This window comes from Scyliorhinus canicula, chromosome 17 (assembly GCF_902713615.1).
Source record: "Scyliorhinus canicula chromosome 17, sScyCan1.1, whole genome shotgun sequence".
Classification (NCBI taxonomy): domain Eukaryota; kingdom Metazoa; phylum Chordata; class Chondrichthyes; order Carcharhiniformes; family Scyliorhinidae; genus Scyliorhinus; species Scyliorhinus canicula.
In genome coordinates this window covers 130,578,716-130,600,651 of record NC_052162.1, presented here as the reverse complement: position 1 = coordinate 130,600,651, position 21,936 = coordinate 130,578,716, and the positions used below count along the sequence as shown (strand labels likewise).

Here is a 21,936-nt window from a genome sequence, read left to right as displayed (position 1 = left end):
TTGATAAGAGGATGTGTATAAGAGTCGTTACACTCCGGCGCCATCTTGCTGGGACCTATTTGCTTGTAATTTGCTTATAATTGTTTGCACATCATAATGCAAGCACAGTTTAAAGTGAAACAAAACCCACAGGCATGCAGATACTTTTTACAATAAATTTAGAGTACCCAATTCATTTTTTTCCAATTAAGGGGCAATTTAGCGTGGCCAATCCACCTACACAGCACATCTTTGGGTTGTGGGAGCGAAGCCCATGCAAACACGGGGAGAATGTGCAAACTCCACATGGACAGTGACCCAGAGCTGGGATCGAACCTGGGACCTCGGCGCCATGAGGCAGTAGGGCTAACTCACTGCGCCATCGTGCTGCCTCCAGATACCTTTTCAACATGAAGCTCAACTCAGGTTTTACTGTCTGGGAGTGTTGTGATAGGTCACCGGATCAGTTCAGGGGTCAGTGATTAGTTTTTCATGAGGTCGTCAGTTTTGGCGAGTCTTCCAGCCAACAGGTATCACAGGAACAGACAGAGGTCCTAGTTAAGTTGAGTTAAAAAAGTTAGAGGCACTGCTGCAGGGATAAGACTTTCAAGTAAAGAGGACCATTTGGGCTAAGGTATGCATTTGTAGTGTGCTTGCAAGCTTATGTTTGACTGTACTTGGGAATCCAAGGAGAAGAAATCTCGGAAGGAATCTTTGAAACCCTGTGAGGTGGGAAATTGTTAAAATCATCTGAGTAGGAGTGTCAGTGGGATAATATTCAAAGGAGAGATCTCTAAAGATGGAGATTGGAAGCCGTCATGAGAAAGACAAAGCGGAACTCTCTGTTCCAGCAACGAAGGAACTTCTTCACCCAAAGGGTTGTGAATCTATGGAATTCCTTGCCTAGTGAAGCAGTTGAGGCTCCTTCATTACATGTTTTTAAGGTAAAGATAGATAGTTTTTTGAAGAATAAAGGGATTAAGGGTTATGGTGTTCGGGCCGGAAAGTGGAGCTGAGTCCACAAAAGATCAGCCATGATCTAATTGAATGGCGGAGCAGGCTCGAGGGGCCAGATGGCCTACTCCTGCTCCTAGTTCTTATGTTCTTATGTTCTTATGAAGTGCTGGCTCCAATGGAGGATCCGTAGGTGGTTCACGACAGGGAAATCGGTGCGAACCCTCACTGATTCCGCTACTTGTGAGGGGCCAGCATTGGCCTTCAGCCACCCGTGGACCGCGTGGAAAATAGCCTGGTGCAGGGCCGCGGATGCGCAGGGCTCATGGCTTGCACCACTCGCACCGGATAACATGGCGCCAGCTGTGCTGGAATCCGAACCTGCCCAGCCCCTCCCCAGAGCCCACTCCCTGGCCAAACCCCACCGGTCCCCCCAGCCCTAGCAGAAGCCCTGGCCAACCGCACGGATCCCAGACGAGTGTGGCAGCACTGGACAGTCCGCAGCTGGCACGTGGGTTCCCGACCACTGGGACCACACGTGGACCTCAGCTTTGGGAACTCGGCCTACTGGAATCGGGGCTGGCCGAAGATGCGCCAATGGCCTAGCGACTGCGCACGCCGCGTGTCCCGATGACGCCAGTTTGGAAGGGGTGGAGTATCGCGGGCCGGCATCAATCCGTCTCCTGCCCCGATTCCGGATCTGAATCCATTCTCTGCCCGATCCTGATTTTGGCGCCGGACTACAAGAACCCAGCCCAAAGTTTCTGTGAGATTGGTTGACTCACACTGGGACTGACATCGGGGCGATTTGTTGCGAAATCTATGGACTCGGTCTTGGTTGCATTTGTCATTTACTCTGTAGTGTGATGTGTTTGAGCACTGTTTCTCTGTTAATTCACACATACCTGAACGTCAGACTCTAAGATACATACTGGGCTGGATTCTCCATTATTGGAAGTATGTTCCCTCAAGCCGGCGGCAAAACAGGTGGAGTTTCACACCAGAAAACCTGGCATGAAAGGACCACAAATTCTCAGCCCTGCAGGGGCTAGCAGGGACCTGTCGTGGATCTCGCAGCTTTTGCTGCAGATACGGACCCCCACACTTCCGGGTCGGAGGCATTTGCATGGCGGCTGCCTCCAGCGGCCGCACTGTCCTCCATGGCGGACTCGGACCGCGGAGCTGGACCCAAAATATAAACCCTCCGATCAGTCGCGCGGCCAGTCCTCAACGCCCACAGAAGCATTTACCGGTCGTCTATAAGGCCCCCCTCCCTCCGATCGGCCCGCCCACGACCAGGGCAGCCGCGGACTGAGTACGCAGCCGCCACGCGAGTATCCCGCCCGACCTGGAGCAGGTTAGTTCCACGCCGTTGGGACTTTGGCCGGAGAATGGCAGAGCGGGCCTCTGAAAATGGCCCCCGATAGGTCCCAGACGGTGCGGCGTACTCCCCGAATCGGGGATCCGGCGGCGGTCCTGATTCCTTGCGGGAAAATGGATTCTCCGCCCCTGCGCCGGCTGCGATTTCCGCGTCGGGGTGCAGAGAATCCAGCCCTTTGTCAATGTTATTATCCTTCTGACCTTGTCTATAGTTTTTTTTTAAAATTCAAAATCCCTGAAGTCTTACAGCTTTATTCACTTGGTAAGCGTCTTGAATCTCATCCTTTATCTACGACAAAGAAAACATCATTGGTCCCTAAATGCATGTCACCCCACATCCCACGGGTTGGCCAAGGATTGTAACAGGAAGTGAGGGGGTGAAAGGTTATTGGGATATGTGGGAACACGGAGTTGAGGTTACAGTCAGATCAGCTGTGTTCTTACTGAATGGTGGAGCAGGCTTGAGGGGCCGATTGGCCACCTCCAGCTTCAAATTCACCTCTTTGTATGAATGCCCAACAATAGGTGTGCAGAGCTCATGGAGCTGATTTGTCACCGAGATTGACACAATCTGATCTGCTGCTCCCGCTCCCTCCCACTGGCTCACCGGGCCAGACTGCCTCTTGTGGTTCCTCCTTGTCTGAGCCCTGAACCAGTTTCTCTCCCATCTCTCATGCTCTTTCAAGGCTCCCCTTATCCACAAAACTCACCTTCTGCTCACTCATCTCTATTTGTTTTATTTGTTCCTGGGGCGTGGGTGTTGCTGGCTGGAGCTGCATTTATTGCCCATCCCTATTTGCCCTGGGGGGGAGGTGCTGTTAAGAGTCAAACACATTGCTGTGGATCTGGAATCACATGTAGGCCAGACTGGGTAGGGGTGGGAGATTTCCTTCCCTAAAGGGCACTTGTGAACCTGGTGGGTTTTTACAACAGTTGACAATGGTTTCCTAGGTCATCATTTATTTTTTTTTGTAAATGTTTTTTATTGAGTTTTCACATTTTATATCCAACAAATTACAAATTATTAGAAAAAAAAACACGCAAAAATTAACATGTATATTTACAGGTAAGCATCTTCATAATAACAACTGTGGCCATCCCCTTTAACCGGCATACATATTTTACATTCCCCAATATGGCCGAGGCACATGTTTATAGGCATTTATTTACAATTTGGTTTTGGGCCTTAGCTTGCCATCAGACTGTCGCTTGCGGCTTTGTCCTTCCTTTTTTTTGGAATAATTTTTATTCAAGTCTTCAACAACAAATTTTATCACAACAGAGAAAAACAGTAACCCCTCCCCTCCAATACAAAAACAATAAATCAACAAGAAAAAGAAATAAGCATAAAACCATGAGGACAAACCCCCATAACGAACCCGTAGCCCCCCCTCCCCCCGGCTACCTTCCCTCGATTCCCGTCCATTTTCCCCTGATTCTTGGCCACCCGACTATTCTTCCTCTTGTTCGTTGGCCACAAACAGGTCCCGGAACAGTTGCATGAATGGCTCCCACGTTCTGTGGAAGCCGTCGTCTGACCCTCGGATGGCGAATTTGATTTTCTCCATTTGGAGAGATTCCGAGAGGTCGGACAGCCAGTCTGCAGCTCTGGGCGGTGCTGCTGACCGCCAGCCAAACAGGATTCTACGGCGGGTGATCAGGGAGGCAAAGGCAAGGGCGTCCGCCCTCCTCCCCAGGAATAGATCTGGCGGGTCTCAAACCCCGAAGACCGCCACTATCGGGCATGGCTCCACCCTCACCCCCACCACTTTGGACATAGCCTCGAAGAAGGCTGTCCAGTACTCCACAAGTCTGGGGCAAGACCAGAACATGTGGGCGTGGTTGGCCGGGCCTCTTTGGCACCGTACCTCGGTCATCATTGGACTTTTAATTCCAGATTTTTTTTCCAATACAAATTCCACCAACAGCCGTGGTGGGATTTGAACATGGATCATTACTCTGGGTCTTTCGACACCCACTACCTGCTGATCACCCAACATCTCCATGTTCACTGACATTGTTCACATCTCTCTCACTCTCTCTGAAGTACTGTCTCTCTATCCTTCATATCGGCCACCATCACCTCCACCTCAAAAAAACAAGCCCTTGACCACACCATCCTTACACATTACTGCCTCATTTCCAGCCTCCCTTTCCTCGCCAAACTCCTTGAACGTGTTGTCATGTTCCAAATCCCTGCCAATTTTACCTGGAACTCCATGTCCGAACCAGCCTCCCCGGACAGGCGCCGGAATGTGGCGAGTAGGGGCTTTTCACAGTAACTTCATTGAAGCCTACTCGTAACAAGCGATTTTCATTTCATTTCATTTCATGTTTGAATTGCTCCAATTCTTCCTGTCACAACATTGGAACAGCTCTTCTCAAAGTTGGGACTCGTACTTTACCTTCTAATAAGAGTCGATCATCCAGTTGATTGGAGGTGTCAAAAATATGATTTTATTACTGATTATTCACTTAAATACACGTGGATAAAAACTGAATCAAAACTTAGGGGAACAAAATCAAACAATATATAAAAGGGTCAAAAACATGGCAAAAATCATAAAACATAAAGAAATCACTTTAACACAAACAAAGATAGATGATTCAAGAATTCAGTAACAAAAACCTCGACCACGAGGTCCTACTTTTAAGGTAATTCTTAGCCCTGGTTTAACCCCTCATTTACTCTCATTGGGTTCTAATTCTCAGCTGAAACCTCCTGGTTTGTTCAAATTAATGTTTGCTACTTAGAGGATGATTTATTAATCAAACATTGGACATTACTTAATATTGACTAGTGCCTATCAAAACTAGCTCAGCGTCTGCATGCACAGAGTTAGGAAAATTACTGGATACGTTTCTCACGTTTTCCATGTTACACTGTTACACAGCTCGGCCCAGAGTCTTGCTGTAATTGATTAGTTGATACATTCCTAGTGCTGAATACACTGGAATACAATGGTTAATTCATTATGTGAAACAATGACTGGGTTCCCGCAGTCAAGACACTTTAAAAATAATTTTCACCTCCCAACTACATGCATTCAACTAGCACCAAAAATAATGACGATCATCTCGCTTCTCATCCTCGACCTGTTTGTAGCCTTTGACAAGCTCGACCACATCATTCTGCTCCAACACCTCTCCAGCTGGATGGGGCTGCTCTCTCCTGGTTCCATTCTTTGCCAACTCATCAGACTCTTGAGAATCACATGTAATGTCTTCCCTTCCCACCCCCACAGTTACATCTGGTGTCCCCCCCCAAAAAAAGAGATTTGGCCTCTTATTTCTCGCCAACATACAATACGTAAAGTCGCCATACTCCCAGATGACCATGGGCTGCTTTCCTCTTTATGAGGAGGTGCTGACTGGTGGTGATTTAACCAGAGGACCACCACACCTCAGGCAAGGGAGAAGGTTGAGAAGGGAGGGTCTTCATCAATAACATCAGTTGGTGCAGGAAAGCTCTGGGACCAATGAGCTTGGTGTGTTTCCCATTCGGCTCTGTGGCTGCAATCGATTTATAAACCTGCCCCTCCCCCAGGACACTGACATCTCACAATTCCCGGGGAATGGTTAGCACTACTGCCTCACTGTGCCAGGGACTCGGCTTCAATCTTGGCATTGGGTGACTGTGCGGAGTCTGCACGTTCTCCCCGTGTCTGCGAGGGTTTCTTCCGGGTGCTCCGGTTTCCTCCCACAGTCCAAAGATGTGCAGGTTAGGTGGATTGGCCATGCTAAACTGTCCCTTAGTGTCCAAAGGTTAGATGGGCTTCGGGGATCGGGCAGGGGATTAGGCCTAGGTAGGGTGCTCGTTTGGAAGGTTGGTCCAGACTCAATGGGCTGAATGGTTTCCTTCTGCACTGTAGGGATTCTATGAGTGATTGATGGCAGTTCCGGACAAATAGGAAGGCGAGGGAGTGGGACTGGAGGACCGAGCAGGATCTCAGATGAGGGGCATTGGTGGACAGTCGGATTTCCCCAGAATCTTGTAAACTTCTGCCCTTTGACAGAATCAGATGTATTAGTGAGATCTATGAATGCTGAGGGGGTAAATCCTGTTTCCGACAATTCTCTTCTAGAACTTCTAAAATAGTTCACTGCAGCATGAAAATAAACAATACACCCACAATATTAAAATCCCATTGATAGGGTGTAAACATTCAAAGATTTCTGATTTTAAAAATGGGTTAAAGGGGTAGGGAGGTGGATTTGATACCGGGGAGAGATCAGCCATGATCTGACTGAGTGGCAGAGGGGTTTGAGGGGCTGAATTGCTCCTAATTCCAGTAATTAAACTCTATGACTCTAAATCAACAGAACTATGCCACAAGATTGCATTTTCCAACAAAAAATACAAACTTTATTGTATTTAAAAGAAGTACACAAAACAAGCAGTATTAACTTAACACTACAGATTATAACTATATATGTTATGCACTCAGCTTTAGTCCTTGCTTCCCCCGAGAATTATCCTTATAAGACAAATTAATCTTCAAGTTATGTAAGCCTTCAGGAGCTACCAATAAGTTTGCCATAGTCATCTAGAATTTACTTTAATTCTGCTCAGTTCCAGCAGCATGGTGACACCAGTGGCTAGCACTGCTGCCTCACAGCACCAGGGACCTGGGTTTGATTCCGGCCTTGGGTGACGGTCTGTGTGGAGTTTGTACCTTCTCCCTGTTTCTGCGTGCGTTTCCTCCAGGTGCTCCGGTTTCCTCCCAGTCCAAAAGTGTGAAGGTTAGGTGGATTAGCCATGATCAATGGGGGGGGGGGGTGGATTACATGGATAGGGCAGAGGTAGAGTGCTCTTTCGGAGGGTCAGTGCAGACCAGATGGGCCGAATGACTCACTTCAGCACTATAGGGTCTCTATTGATTCTATTCACTGGAGCAAGATGTTTTATTTAATATCTCTTGACTGTGGTTGCCTCAATCCTTTGTTCTGGTTGCGTTCTCGATGCTTCCCAGCTAATTCTATTGATTAATTTATTTGCCACAAGGCTCTGTGAGGAGCAAAGAACAATACAGCACAGGAACAGGCCCTTCGGCCCTCCAAACCTGCCGAAACTAAAACCATCTGCACTTACGGAGTCTGTATCCTTCCATTCCCACCCTATTCATATATTTGTTTAGATGTCCCTTAAATGCCGCTATCGTACCTAGACGGGCTATAGAGGATACAGGCGGTTAGTCTAGATAGGACACGTGATCGGCGCAGGCTTGGAGGGCCGAAGGGACTGTTCCCGTGCTGCATTGTTCTTTGTACCTGCTCCCTCCACCTCCTCAGGCAGCGCGTTCCAGATATTTACTACCCTCTGTGTAAAACACTTGCCTCTTTTACGCAGAGAGTGGTGAGGCCGTGGAATGCCCTACCTGCAACAGTAGTGAACTCGCCAACATTGAGGGCATTAAAAAATTTATTGGATAAGCATATGGATGATAAGGGCATAGTGTAGGTTAGATGGCCTTCAGATTTTTTCTATGTCGGTGCAACATCGAGGGCCGAAGGGCCTGTACTGCGCTGTATCGTTCTATGTTCTATATCTGTTCTGAACTTTTCCCCGCGCACTTTAAACCTACGTCCTCCAGTACTTGACTCTCCAATACTAGGAAAGAGCATCTGACTATCCACTCTGTCCATGCCACTCAATCTTGTAAACCTCTATCAGGTCGCCTCTCAACCTCCATCGTTCCAGTGAGAATAGATCGAGTTTATCTAACCTCTTCTCATTGCTAATGCCCTCCATACCAGGCAACATCCCAGTAAACCGCTTCTGTACCCTCTCCAAAGCATCCACGTGCTTCTGGTGGTGTGGCGACCAGAATTGTACACAATATTCCAAATGAGGCTGAAGGTCCTGTACAGCTGCAACATGTCTTGCCAATTTCAATATTCAATGCCCCGACCGATGAAGACCAGCATGCCATATGCCTTCTTGACCACCTGATCCATATGCGTTGCCACTTTCAGTGATCAGTGGACATGCACGCCCAGATCTCTCTGCCTGTCAGTATTCACAAGAGTTCTACCATTTAGATTCTTCCACTAGCTGCAATCTAGGAAATCTTTCACGTTCATTTCCCTCATGAATTCAAAACTGACATGAAGATTTGCTCGTACTTGCATTCCAAGCTGTGAATTATGAAGTTAGCATTTCCTCTGCTTACAGTGCAGGTCTAATAATGTCATTTACTTGGCTACCTTCTCTCACCGAGCTGCAAACTGCACACCGCAAGTCCAAGCTACAACCACTAAAACCATCAGCTAACACCCAGTTAAATTGAAACCGAAGATTCTCCCTAAGCTCCAACATCTCCAAGGTGGCGTGAAACCAATGGCCTGTTTCAGGTAGAAATGCAAATTAACTAATTTACTTCCTTAATTCTGGGAAACCCTGCCAATAACGTATCTTTTTCCTGTAATAACTGCAGAGGAAATGACTGCAGTTTACCTATCTTACAAGCTGTTAAATTCTGAAGTCAACTTAGCCCAATCATTCAAATGAAACAAACTCCAAACTTCTTTGAATTACATTTACATCAGTACATGTTTTAAATTAGGTTTTCTTGCATTTTCAATTCATAACTTTAATTTCCTGAAATATAAGCTATAATCAACATATGAACAATGAACTAGATAGTCAACACTTTCACTGGCTGGAGTTAAACATCAGCAGAAACAAACCAAGTAGTTTCGATCAATCCTGGGTGTGATTACCAGCAGCAATAACAACAGAATCTAACCGCTGCAGACACTTATGCACCCGCTGATGGGCCATGAGGTTAGATGACTGAGTGAATCCCTTCCCACATCCAGAACAGGTGAACGGTCTCTCTCCAGTGTGGGTGCGTTGGTGTGTCAGCAGTGTGAAAGACTTTGTGAATCTCTTCCCGCACACGGAGCAGGTGAATGGTCTCTCTCCAGTGTGAACTCGCTGGTGTACATTGAGGTCAGAAGTCTGCCTGAACCCCTTGCCACAAAAAGTGCAGCTGAATGGCTTCTCCTCTGTGTGAATTCGCTGGTGCTTCTGGAAGCTGGATGACCCAGTGAATCCCTTCCCGCACACAGAGCAGGTGAATGGCCTCTCCCCAGAGTGAACTCGCTGGTGCTCAATGAGGCTGGATGAACGCGTGAATCTCTTTCCACAGGAAGTGCAGCTGAATGGCTTCTCCTCAATGTGAGCTTGCTGGTGTGACCTAAGGCCGGATGACCAAGCAAATCCTTTCCCACACACAGAGCAGGTGAATGGCCTCTCTCCAGTGTGGACTCGCTGGTGCTCAATGAGGCTGGATGACTGCCGGAATCCCTTTCCACAGGAAGTGCAGCTGAATGGCTTGTCTTCAGAGTGGGTTTGCTGGTGTGCAGTCAGATGGGATGACTGCCTGAACCGCTTTCCACAGGAAATGCACCTGAACGGCCTCTCCTCAGTGTGAATTTTCTGGTGTGACATGAGGCAGGTTGACTGAGTAAATCCCTTCCCACACACAGAGCAGGTGAATGGCTTCTCTCCAGTGTGACTGCGTCGGTGGATTTCCAACAGGGATGGGTAATAGAATCCTTTACCACAGTCCTCACATTTCCAAGGTTTTTCCACAGTGCTGGCCCGAATGTGACTGCGCTGATGTATTTCCAGCTGGGATGGATAACTGAATCCTTTACCACAGTCCCCACATTTCCATGGTTTCTCCATTGTGCTGGTGTCCTTGTGTCTCGCCAACTTAGATCAGTTAAACCCTCGTCTCCACACAAAACAAATGTACAGTTTTTCTTCACTGTGAATGGTGCACTTTTTCCAGGATGTGTAACTGATTAAAGCTTTTTCCACAGTCAGTGTACTGGAACACTGGCACTCCAATGTGTGTGGCAGTGCTTTTATAATAGAATAAAATCATACAAAGTTGCAGTCACACTGAAGTTAGAAATCCTTCCTTGGAAATGGAGCAGGCAAACATTTTTCCTCCTCCATTCAAAGGCTGATGATAATCGGGCGCTGAAAAATTGAGCAACGCTGCCAGATCTTGACTTGATTTTGGTTTGAGCAAACCTTCTCTTCTTAGACCCTGTGAAGGGAATTTACAAAAGTTAGCATTAAAAGTGCAGGATAGACATTCAGATTGGACAATTCTAGTTTCTATGGAAATGTCTTCCTCTCGGGAACGGCACGTTGGCGCACTGGTTAGCACTGCTGACTCACGGCACCGAGGAACCGGGTTCGATCCTTGCTCCGGGTCACTTTCTGTATGGAGTTTGCACATTGTCTCCATGTTTGCGTGGGTCTCACCCCCTTGACCCAAAGATATGCAGGGTAGGTGGATTAGTAACGCTAAATTTCCTCTTAATTGGAAAAATCCCCTGTAGCTGTCAAGGCTCGCACCACACATTCACCACCCACATCTGTTTTTTCCTAAACTTTAAAGTACCCAATTCATTTTTTTTTTAAATGAAGGGGCAATTCAGCGTGGCCAATCCACCTACCCTGCACATCTTTGGGCCACACATAGTGACCCAGGGCTGGGATTTCTGAGGCAGCAGTGCTACCACCTCCGCCACTGTGCTGCCCTCATCCACATCTTTTTGATGAAATCCATCCACATATCCGTGAGGAAATCCAACCCCACGGCACAATCTCCCCCACCTATTTCCTCCACTCCCAGTTTTTTTCCTCACCCTCGACTCTGGCTTGATTCAGTACTCTCGCACCCGTGTGCAGAGTGACAACTGAGGCAATCATTTTTTTTCTCTCCTGGTCACTGGGACCCTGAAGCCCCGCCCACTCTCACCAACATGGCCGCCGAAGCGCTCTTCTCTCCGCTGGAAGAAGATGGCGGCCGTTAACCTGGGCCTGTTGCCGGGAAAAGGTTCCGGAGCTGCAAATGCGGGAGTTTCAAATGTTTTCCGGTGTTTGCGGCCGATACCGGTGTTTGCTGAACCGCCTCCGCCCAGCCGCCGGTTCCCTTCCTCCGGCTCCTCTTCCCGGTCCCTTAGCGACAAACAAACGAGCACTCACACCGCGCATGCCCGAAGCGCACCGCTGAACCGCGCATGTGCAGAGATGCCCTGTTTGGCGGATGGGGACATTCTGCGCCGCGGGGAACCCTGGGTGAAATCCCCGCCATTGGGAGTCGCCATTAATTTATCATCACTTATTCGTTGTTGGAACTAGGGACACTGTTTGTTCTAATGGTGATATTCCCTGTCTGCCCAGTTGTTCCTTGGGTTTCCTGGTGCAAGACGTCTTACTGCGTTTAGCCAATGAGGGAGATCGAGCTCAACCCCCGCCCGATTGGTTGGAGGAGCAGACGCTCCCGCTCGGTCCTCCAGTCCCGCCTCCCCTTCCTATTGGCCGGGAGCTTCCGTCAGTCACTCCCCGGGCGCTGTGATGCGGAGCATGCGCAGTGCAGCAGCTGGACATGGATTTCCGTGCGCGTGCGTGGTGTCAAAGCGTGTGGCGCATGCGCAATGTCATTGGTGACCTGGGCCCTTGTTTGTCCCGGAGAAGCGGAGTCAGCGTCAGGCGGTGGGTGGGAGGATTTGGAAACATTTTGTGGGTCCGCAAACCCTTCACCATCATTGTCAGCTCCCTGGTTTGCAGCTGCTAGCTTCTCCCTCCCTTCCAGGAACAGGCCCAGGTTAACGGGCACCATCCTGCTTCACACACTGGAGGGTGGTTCACATCACAGGATGGGGGAGGGGGGATAATAAATAAGAGCTGACACTTTGCACCCAAATCAATGAGGACTCTGATTTCTGGCAAAAAAGGAAACCCTGGGAGGTTTCCTTGTCAAAGCCCAAACCCCCAATAAGACCCATTAATTTTATTGTCAGTCTGCAGACAGGAGCTGGAGAACTGAACCCAGGCAGATGAGAGGGAGGGAGAAAACTGGGAGTGGAGGGCAGCACGGTAGCATTGTGATTCGCACAATTGCTTCACAGCTCTAGGGTCCCAGGTTCGATTCCCGGCTTGGGTCACTGTCTGTGCGGGGTCTGCACGTTCTCCCCGTGTCTGCGTGGGTTTCCTCAGTGTGCTCCGGTTTCCTCCCACAGTCCAATGATGTGCAGGTTAGGTGGATTGGCCATGATAAATTGCCCTTAGTGTCCAAAATTGCCCTTAGTATTGGGTGGTGTTACTGGGTTGTGCGGATAGGGTGGAGGTGTGGACCTTGGGTAGGGTGCTCTTTCCAAGAGCAGGTGTAGACTTGATGGGCCGAATGTCCTCCTTCTGCACTGTAAATTCTAGTTTGGATTTCAGCCCAGGGAGGAGGGAGTGTGGGGGAAGGGGATTTACAGCTTTGGGGGAACCACAGGAAGAAATGTTCCAGAGAAACTAGAATTGTCTGTTCAGAGTTTCTACTTTGGACTTACTGATGATTTTTCTAAACTTTTGCAGGAAACAAGACGGGATTTACAGACTGAAATGAGACATCACACCAAGATCTGATTGAGTCACATGATTCATCAGGACCTGAATATCATTGGTCTTTGAAAGTGGAAGGAGAAATGTTCGTCTGTTCCATCTGTGAGAAAAGATTTCAAACATCAGTGAGACTGGGAAAGAATTGAAACACAGACATCCTGACTTTTCACAGTCGGTTAACTGGAACAAGGCTCAACCAGTCAGACAGCCTGAAAAGATATTGCTCCATTTCCATCAGGGATACATCATACTTGTGTTCTGTGTGTGGACGAGGCTTCAATTGATCATCCAATCTGGAGGGACACAAGGATACCAGCATCATGGCAAAACCATGGAAATGCGGGGACTGTGGGAAGGGATTCAGTTACCCATCTGAATTGGAAACTCATCGACGCACTCACACTGGGGAGAGGCCGTTCACCTGCTCCGTGTGTGGGAAGGGATTCACTCAGTCATCCAGTCTCTACACACACCAGCATGTTCATACTGGTGAGAGGCCGTTTACTTGTCTTGAGTGTGGGATGGGATTTAATGCTTTATCAACACTCCGGACTCATCATCAGGTCCACTCTGATCAGAGACCATTTAATTGTTCTGACTGTGAGAAGAGCTTCAAAAGCAGAAAAGATCTACTGATACACCAACGCACTCACACTGGAGAGAGACCATTCATATGCAAAGTGTGTGGAAAGGGATTCACTCAGTCCTCCCACCTCCTGACACACCAACTTGTTCACACTGATCAGAGACCTTTTAAATGTTCTGACTGTGAGAAGACCTTTAAAAGTAAAAAGGATCTACTGAACCATGAACGTACTCACACTGGGGAGAGGCCATTCACCTGCTCCATGTGTTCGAAGGGGTTCACTTGTTCATCTCACCTTTTGGCACACCAATTTGTTCACACGGATCAGAGGCCTTTTGATTGTTCTCAGTGTGAGAAAAAATTTAAAAGCAAAAAGGATCTTCTGAAACACAAACACATTCACACAGGGGAGAGGCCGTTCACCTGCCCTCTCTGTGGAAAGGGATTCACTCGGTTAGCCCACCTTCTGAGACACCATCGGGTTCACACTGGGGAGAGGCCGTTCACCTGCTCTGTGTGTTGGCAGGAATTCATTGATTCATCTGACCTTCTGATACACCAGCGAGTTCACACTGGGGAGAGACCGTACGTTTGCTCCGTGTGTGGCAACAGATTTACCCAGTCATCCCACCTGACCACACACCAACTTGTTCACACTGATCATAAACCTTTTCAATGTTCTGACTGCGAGAAGAGATTTAAAAGTAAACAGAAGCTGTTGGCACACCAGCGGGTTCACACTGGGGAGAGGCCGTTCAACTGCTTTGCCTGTGGGAAGGGATTCGCTCAGTCCAACAACCTGCTCAGACACCAGCAAGTTCACATGCGACAGCAAGGGTTGGATTCTTCTGTTATTGTTACTGTTAATCACATCGAGGACTGAATGGTTTATGGATGCCTGTTTCCAGTGGGGCTCCACAGTTTTCCAGTATATATCAATAATTTAGACTTAAAAGTGGGAGCATGATCAAGAAGTTTGCAGATGGTAAAACAACTGTGCGTGTGTTTGACAAGGAAGGACACCGTGGACTGCAGGATGATCCCAAAGGACTGGTCAGGTGGTCACAATAATAGCAAATGGAATTCAATCTGGAGCAGTACGAGATGGGAAAGCAAAGAGACAAGGCAATAGACAATAAACAATGATGCTGAGAATTATAGAGGAACAGAGAGACCTTGCAGTGCATATCCACAGATACCTGAAGGTAGATCAGGTGGTCAAGGAGATATCTGGTCTAACCTTAGAATATAAGAGATGGGAGATTATGCTCAAATTATTTACAATGCTTTATAAAACATTTCTGAAGCGGATCATTTAGATCCGAAACGTTAACTCTGTTTCTCTCCAAAGATGTTGTCAGACCTGCTGAGTTTATCCAGCATTTTCTGTCTATAGTGATAAAACGCAAATTAAGAGAACAACAAGATTGCTGAGCACAGTTCTGGTCTGGTCACCATATTAATCAATTAGAAAGTAAAACTATGTCACTCAATCGGTTGAAAGCTGTAGCCAGTTTGCTAATTTCTCACAATTACAACCTGCTCAACTTTCCTAACCAGAGAATGAAGATAATGCTAAGGGGCGGGGGGGTGCGGTACGGTGGCATAGTGGTTAGCACTGTGCCTCACAGTGCCAGGGACCCGGGTTCGATTCCAGCCTCGGGTGACTGTGTGGAGTTTGCAATTTCTCCTCGTGTCTGCGTGGATTTCCTCCGGGTGCTCACACGGTCTCCTCCCAGAGTCCAAAGATGTGCAGGTTATATTTTTTAAAGTAGCCCCGCGGTTACTGGGAGGGGGCGGGGGAAGTAGACCTGGGTAGGGTTGGTGCAGACACAATGGGCTGAATGGCCTCATTCTGCACCATCGAGATTCTATTCTAAGGGATAATATCCCTGAAGAAGCCTGAATATTTTGTTAAATTAAAATCTGACATCTGTAGATAATACGTATAACATTTCAGTTGATTCATTGTAAAGTGACTTCAGCGCAATGGTCGCTGTTGAGTCTTTATTTATTTTAATCTGAAATTGAATTTGATTAAGTCAGTTAACTTGTAAATAAAGGCATGATAGGACATCTTAATTCCATGTAGTGCTGATCCAGTTCCACGTGGAAACACCAGGATGCTTCTCGTATGCTGGACAATCACATGAACAGGAAGTGTCATCAGCTGTAGCAGCAGGAAGCAAAGGGCAATGGTCAAGAGGTGTTTTTGTGACTGCAAGATTGTTTCCAGTGGGGTTCGGGCTGGCTCAGTCTCAGGTCCATTGCATTTTGTGGCAAATATCAACAATTTAGATATTGTTATGGACACGTGGTCAGCTCTCATCAGTCGCTAAATATTGGACCAGAGCCGCAACTTTTTCAAGTTTTCAGACGGTGCAGAAAGATCAATTAGTTCCAGGAGTGATAACATAAGAAATAGAGCTTGGTTATTTTATAAAACAAACTTGTATTAATACAAAATAAAAACAGTATTTAAACTTTTAAACTTCAACACTAACAATATCAGATTATATGTAGTTAACTTTAACACACAAGTTCCCATTAAACACCACTTTAAATGAACATTTCACTTACACAAGTAGGCAAGGGTGATATTTGTATTTGTGAAGCAATGTTTCTTCTATTGGGGAAGTTCTTTCAGAACCCTTTTCCAAAGTCTGCGTCGGTGGAAACTTTATGACCTCTCTCCGTCGCTTTCCAAAGCCTTCTCTCTGTAACCTGTTCAAAACAGGATTCTCTCTCTCTCAGCTCCGCCCAGCCCCTCAAACAAAGGTTCTCCCCTGGTTCTCCAGACGTAAACCCACCGCTGTAATCTTGGCTGTTTGATGTACAAAGGAACAGAGCCATGCTATTGGTATGTAACCAACCTCCCATTGACAGACAAAGAAGCCATCAAATTCTGTAATGGGCTAATGGCTGGTTAGACAGGAGTGTCACATTGGACAATGGATCTTGAATACCTGTGTATTCCCACAAATGAGTTTAAATCAAATTGGGACAATGTAACTGAACCCTCGTATGAATTCAACCCTTTGACTCCGTGCTAGCAGTTTGATTTCCCCTAAGTCTGTTTAACCCCTAACTTGCCTGCTACATCATCAATCCCATTTCTGGACCAAACTGCCTAATATCTCATTTTGTAACAATATAAACCTTTAACATAGGGAACATGATTAAGACATTTGCAACGTTGGGGTTTACAGTGAGGACGAAAGCTGTAGACTGCAGGAATATATCAGTAGATTGATCAGGTGGGTCGAAAATTAACAAATGGAGATGAATCTGGAATAGTGTGGGGTAATAAATATATTTGGGGAGGGTAAGCAAAGGAAAAGAATATTACTCGTACGACAGTGCAAAGTGTAGAGGAACAGAAGAAAATTGGAGTGTATGTCCACAGATCCCTGGTAGCTAGATCAGGTAGTTAAGAAGGATTGCAGGATACTTCTTCTGATTGACGGTGTAAAGGTCCATCTTGTTTATTCCCTTATTTGCCCTTTCTTTTATTGTGCCGTTATCATTTCTGATGCATGTATCAATGGTGATGTGTCCAAGTCAAGCAGAGGAGAAGAGTGAGGAATTCAGAAATTACAGGAGAGAACAGTCTACTTGTTTGTACAGGAGGCCTCCGACTTTTTGGCACCAGAGAGAGATGGGGTGGGACTTGGTTTGATTGATTGGCTGGTGGCCAATGAATTGGCCAAAATGCTGTACTCTGCCCGGTAACAGGTGATGATTGGATCCTACCCCAATAGAATGAGTTTCAGAGTCCCAAGGAGCTCAATTTGACTCCTGGAAGCAGGAAAACCATTACAGGCTGCAAACAAAAACCGGGACGCTCTCTCCAGAAAGGTTGTGAGTGTTGTATTTCTGAAACAACAGAGATCTGAATGAATCTACGGTAACAAAACCCCCGAATTGAAAGCAAAGCTTGAAGAGGAGTGAGAGGTGCTGGAAACCACCATTTGAAACAAAGACTCTTTTTCCCTTTTACGTATGTTTTTTTTTACCCCTTTCTTCTCCTCTGTGTTTGTCTGTCATGTGTGCGTGTCTGAAGAGTTGGGGGGGGGGGCAAGTTAAAGTGGGAAATTAGGTCATAGTTAACCAGTTGTATTTGCTGCATATTTCATTGTAGTTCATGTGATAAATAAACAATAATTGTGTTTAAACTCACAAACCTGGTGTCTGTAATTATTGGATAACCAAGGGACAATCTTTGGGCATTTTTTGAAGAATTATTGGTTAATTCTTGTTGTGACTCTGGGTCAAGTGGGGCTGGAATTGACTGCGCACTGGCCCAGGATGTCGGAACAAACCAAGGCACAAAGTATAACAACAGCGAGTAGTTCCAGCATTTCCTGTTGATATATGGTGAAGATTTGAGATGCTAACTCTGTTTCTCTCTCTAAAACTGATGCCAGACCAGCTGAGTGTTTCAAATTTATTTGGCACAGAAAGAGGCCATTTTGCCCATCGTGTCTGCACCAGCTTTCTGAATGATTAACTCACCTCTCATCCCAGTCTCCTGCCTTCTTTCTGTAACCCTGCATATTCTTCCTTTTCAAATAACAGTGATTCCCCTTTGAATGTTTCAATTGAACCTCACTCCACCACACTCTCAGGCAGTGAAATCCAGACCTTAACCATTCCTCACATCACTTTTGCTTCTTTTACGAATTATATTAAATCTGTGCCCTCTCATTATCAACCCTTTCCTGAGTGTGAACATTTTCTCCCTATCCACTCTGTCCAGAGCCATCATCGATGCTGAATACCTGGATCAAATCTCCTCTGAGCCCTCTTCTTTCTGAGGAAAACAGTCTGAACTTCTCCAATCTATCTTCATAATTGAAGTTCCTCATCCCAGAAACCATTCTCATGAGTCTTTTCTTCACTCTCGCCAATGACATCACATCCTTCCTGAAGTATGACACCCATGACTTTCCAGAATTTTCTGTTTTTATTACAAGAGGAAGGCGGTTATGCAAGAGCTGAATAAAATGCCAGTCAGACCACAGCCAGAGTATTTTGTTTAGTAAATTCACCATAGTCCCAGATGACCATAGGCTGCTTTCCCCTTTGAGGGGGAGAGCTGACTGGTGGTGGATTTAACCTGAGGATCACCACATCTCAGGCGAGGGGCAAGGTTGAGAAGGTGGGGCCGTCATGAATAACCTCAGCCGGTACGGGAATTGAACCCACGCTGTTAACCTCACTCTGCATCACAAACCAGCTGCCCAGCCAATTGATCTACAACAACCCCGGTATATTTCAACTATGATGAAAGATTGGAGAGACTGAGGCTGTTTCTGTAAAGTGGGGGAGGCTGAAGGGACATCTGACCGAGGTGTATAAAATTATGAGGGGCATGGACATAGTGGATAGGAAGGATCTATTCCCTTAGGGAGATTATAACCAGAGGGAGTAGATTTCAAGTAATTGAAGGAATAGTGGGGTTAGTGGTGTAATGCTATGGTGGCACAGTGGTTAGCACTGTTGCCTCACAGAGCCAGGGACCCGGGTTTGATTCTGACCTCAGGTGACTGCCTGTGTGGAGTTTACGCATCCTCCCCTTGTCTGTGTGGTTTTCCTCCGGATGCTCCGGTTTCCTCCCATAGTGCAGGATAGGTGAGTTTGCCGTGATTAAATTGCCCCTTCATGTCCAATGGTTAGGTCGGGTTTCAGGATTAGGGCGGGTGATGTATTGAAGGATCAGTGCAGACTCGATGGTCCGCATGGCCGCCTTCTGCACTATAGGAATTCTATGATTCTTTCACCCGGAGAGTGGTGGAGATCTGGAACTCATTGCATGCAAGGGCAGGAGAGGCAGAAACCCTCATCACCTTAAAAAAAAGGCAATTGAGATGCTGGAACACACGGAGCGACCGATCAAGAGCTGGAAAGTAGGATTAGACTGGACAGCTCTTTTCCAAATGGCACAACACAATGTACTGAATGGTCTCCTGCTGTTCAGTAAATGTTCTATGTTTCAGCTCTGACAGTTGAGGTTTCTTTCTGCTGATGTTAATAACACGTAAAACTAGGCCGTAGTGTAGTATTCTGGATCAATGTAAAATCAGCTTTGAATTAAACAGATCGATGTAGATTTTTGTCTTTCCCATATATCGGTGACACAACTGATCTCAGACACCCTAATCTGTGAGTGACTTCGTAAATTCCTTTCCTAACAGCACTGTGGGTGTACTTCCAAATCATCTTTCGGATACCGGACCAGGCCTCAGAGATATAGGTCAAGAACCTCCAATAATTTTGAAATTTGTAGAACTTCAAGGAAAGGAGTGATGACTCTGACCAACATGTATCTTTTATGATGAAACTAAACACAGATTTAACCATATTAAGATCAATGAAATAGCTTTCCAATTATCAAACAGTTCTTAAATAAAAGGCAAAACTTTAATTTACAATCTACACCTGCCATTAATTCCAATTAAGCAACCCAATACAGTTCAAATGCCACTTATATCTGTACAGTCACTTGGAGAGAGAGAGACCCTTTTCAGGAACTTCCTGAAAATCCTTCTGTCTTGTCAGACTCTTTTGCTTAACCTCTGCCTTTGACAAAACTGCAAAATACTGACTGACCTGGCTCCCCCCATTAATTACATTATCTGTATCCCACTAAGATGTCCCATCACCTGTTTAGCTGGGACTAAAAACAATCCCTCATAATTTATCAACTCTCCAGGGAATCTCCAGTAATCAGAATCAATATCCCATTAGCCTTCTCTCTGTAAACAGGTAAATGGTTACAATCAATCATTTCCTCACCTTTTATGACTCTTTAATTACATTTTTACTAGTCACACTGCCTGAATATACTTTAAACCACAGTTTTAAATAACATTATTGCCAGAAATATGAAATGTAATATATAACACTTTCTTCATTCATTGTAACATGGATTGCAGATGTTCAGGAAAACAGCTCATCACCACCTTCTCACGGACAATCAGGAATAGGCAATGCTGCCTCAGCCAGTGACACCCACATCCTGTGGAAAAAATACATTGGTTCAGACAAGACTTAATTAAGGCAAGATAGTATTCTTTGGATAATAAATTTATTAATGGAAAAAAGGTTTGCTTAACAACACAGGGCAATGATTCTTACAACTTTGTGTGGGTGATCATCCAGTGAAGGGCTACCCCCTCAAGGTTCCATCTGAGGTGCAACCCCACTTGCAGAGGTGGACATGTGATTCTTGGCTCAAATGAGCGTCTTCAGCACGCGGCCGAGAGCTAAACATTACGGAGCCCTGGCTTTTCATAGAATTTACAGTGCAGAAGGAGGCCATTCAGCCCATCGAGTCTGCACCGGCTCTTGGAAAGAGCACCCTACCCAAGGTCAACAACTCCACTCTATCCCCATAACCCAGTAACCCCACCCAACACTAAGGGCAATTTTGGACTCTAAGGGCAATTTATCATGGCCAATCCACCTAACCTGCACATCTTTGGACTGTGGGAGGAAACCGGAGCACCCGGAGGAAACCCACGCACACACAGGGAGGACGTGCAGACTCCGCACAGACAGTGACCCAAGCCGGAATTGAACCTGGGACCCTGGAGCTGTGAAGCGATTGTGCTAACCACAATGCTACCGTTGAGTGCCCATCATCTATGTCAGAGTCAGGATTTAAGTTAATTTAGGAGGTTCACGAGGTTGATTTCAGCGATGAGGGGTTTGTCATATGAAGAGAGATTGAACAATCTAGGCCTGTACTCACTAGAGTTTAGACGAATTAGGGGAGGTCAAGTTGAAGTGTGCAAGATAATAAAAAGTATGGATAAAGTAGATGTGGGGTGGATGCCTCCTCTGGCAGGGTATTCTAGAACGAGAGGTCATATTCTCAGGATAAGAGGTAGCAAACTTAAAACGGAGTTGAGGAGAAACTATTTCTCCCAAAGGGTTGTGAATCTGCGGAATTTGCTACCCCAGAGTGCGTTGGATGCCGGGACAGTGAATGAATTTAAGGAGGAGTTAGACAGATTTTTAATTGGTTATACGTTTCAGGATTATGGAAAATTGGCCGGTCGGTGGAAGTAAGGTCAGGATGAGATCAGCCATGATTGAATAGCGGAGCAGACGGAATGGGCCAAATGGCCTAATTCTGCTCCTGTATCTTATGAACTTATGAACTTAACTTTTGAACCTCTTGCCTCTAGCTGCTGCTAGGGTTAATCTGACCAGTCCTTTGTCACAAGTACCTGGCCTCCGTGCATCAGACGGAAATATAATGGAGTTCAAATTTCTTGGTTTTAAACTATTTCTCTATCCACTGGGCCAAACAAAAGGATCATGGTGTGCATTTCCTCAGGATCTTTATCAGGGATCCTTCATTAATAGGATTTCAGAATTTGTCTGAAATTGCAACTTCACACGCAAACCCTGAGACATGGGCGCGATTCTCCCATATGGGGAGAAATCGTAAGGCTGGCGTCAAATCCGGGCGGGTTTGACGCCAGCCCCCCCCCCTTCCCGACCGGGAACTGATTCTGGTCCCCGGTCGGGGCTAGCATCCCGACGCCGTAAACTCCGGCATCGCAGGCTTAACGAATTTCGTTAAGCCCGCTTGCCAGAGTTAGCG

General features: G+C 46.5%; 2 protein-coding genes across 4 annotated transcripts; one reads left to right on the top strand and one right to left on the bottom strand.

Moving 5' to 3' along the window:
* Positions 1-8,236: 8,236 nt before the first annotated feature.
* On the bottom strand, positions 8,237-11,237 carry LOC119951310 (gastrula zinc finger protein XlCGF7.1-like). Of its 2 annotated transcripts, none has more exons than XM_038774398.1 (2): positions 11,100-11,237; positions 8,237-10,379 (listed from the first exon to the last, which is right to left on the bottom strand). In XM_038774398.1, exon 2 carries the CDS (start codon positions 10,007-10,009, stop codon positions 9,017-9,019), a length of 993 nt encoding a protein of 330 aa, XP_038630326.1. In that variant the 5' UTR covers positions 10,010-10,379; positions 11,100-11,237; the 3' UTR covers positions 8,237-9,016. The 2 variants fall into 2 exon arrangements, with proteins under 2 accessions (XP_038630326.1, XP_038630328.1); XM_038774400.1 differs by having other exon boundaries at positions 10,987-11,120.
* LOC119951306 (gastrula zinc finger protein XlCGF26.1-like) lies at positions 11,071-15,025 on the top strand. Of its 2 annotated transcripts, none has more exons than XM_038774394.1 (2): positions 11,071-11,177; positions 12,707-15,025. In XM_038774394.1, exon 2 carries the CDS (start codon positions 13,054-13,056, stop codon positions 14,200-14,202), a length of 1,149 nt encoding a protein of 382 aa, XP_038630322.1. In that variant the 5' UTR covers positions 11,071-11,177; positions 12,707-13,053; the 3' UTR covers positions 14,203-15,025. The 2 variants fall into 2 exon arrangements, with proteins under 2 accessions (XP_038630322.1, XP_038630321.1); XM_038774393.1 differs by lacking the exon at positions 11,071-11,177 and adding an exon at positions 11,327-11,836.
* The last annotated feature ends 6,911 nt before the right edge of the window (positions 15,026-21,936 follow it).

Excerpts from the sequence above, each read along its gene's own strand:
- LOC119951306 (XM_038774394.1), top strand. The coding sequence starts at position 13,054 with ATGGCAAAACCATGGAAATGCGGGGACTGTGGGAAGGGATTCAGTTAC.
- LOC119951310 (XM_038774398.1), bottom strand. The coding sequence starts at position 10,009 with ATGGAGAAACCATGGAAATGTGGGGACTGTGGTAAAGGATTCAGTTAT.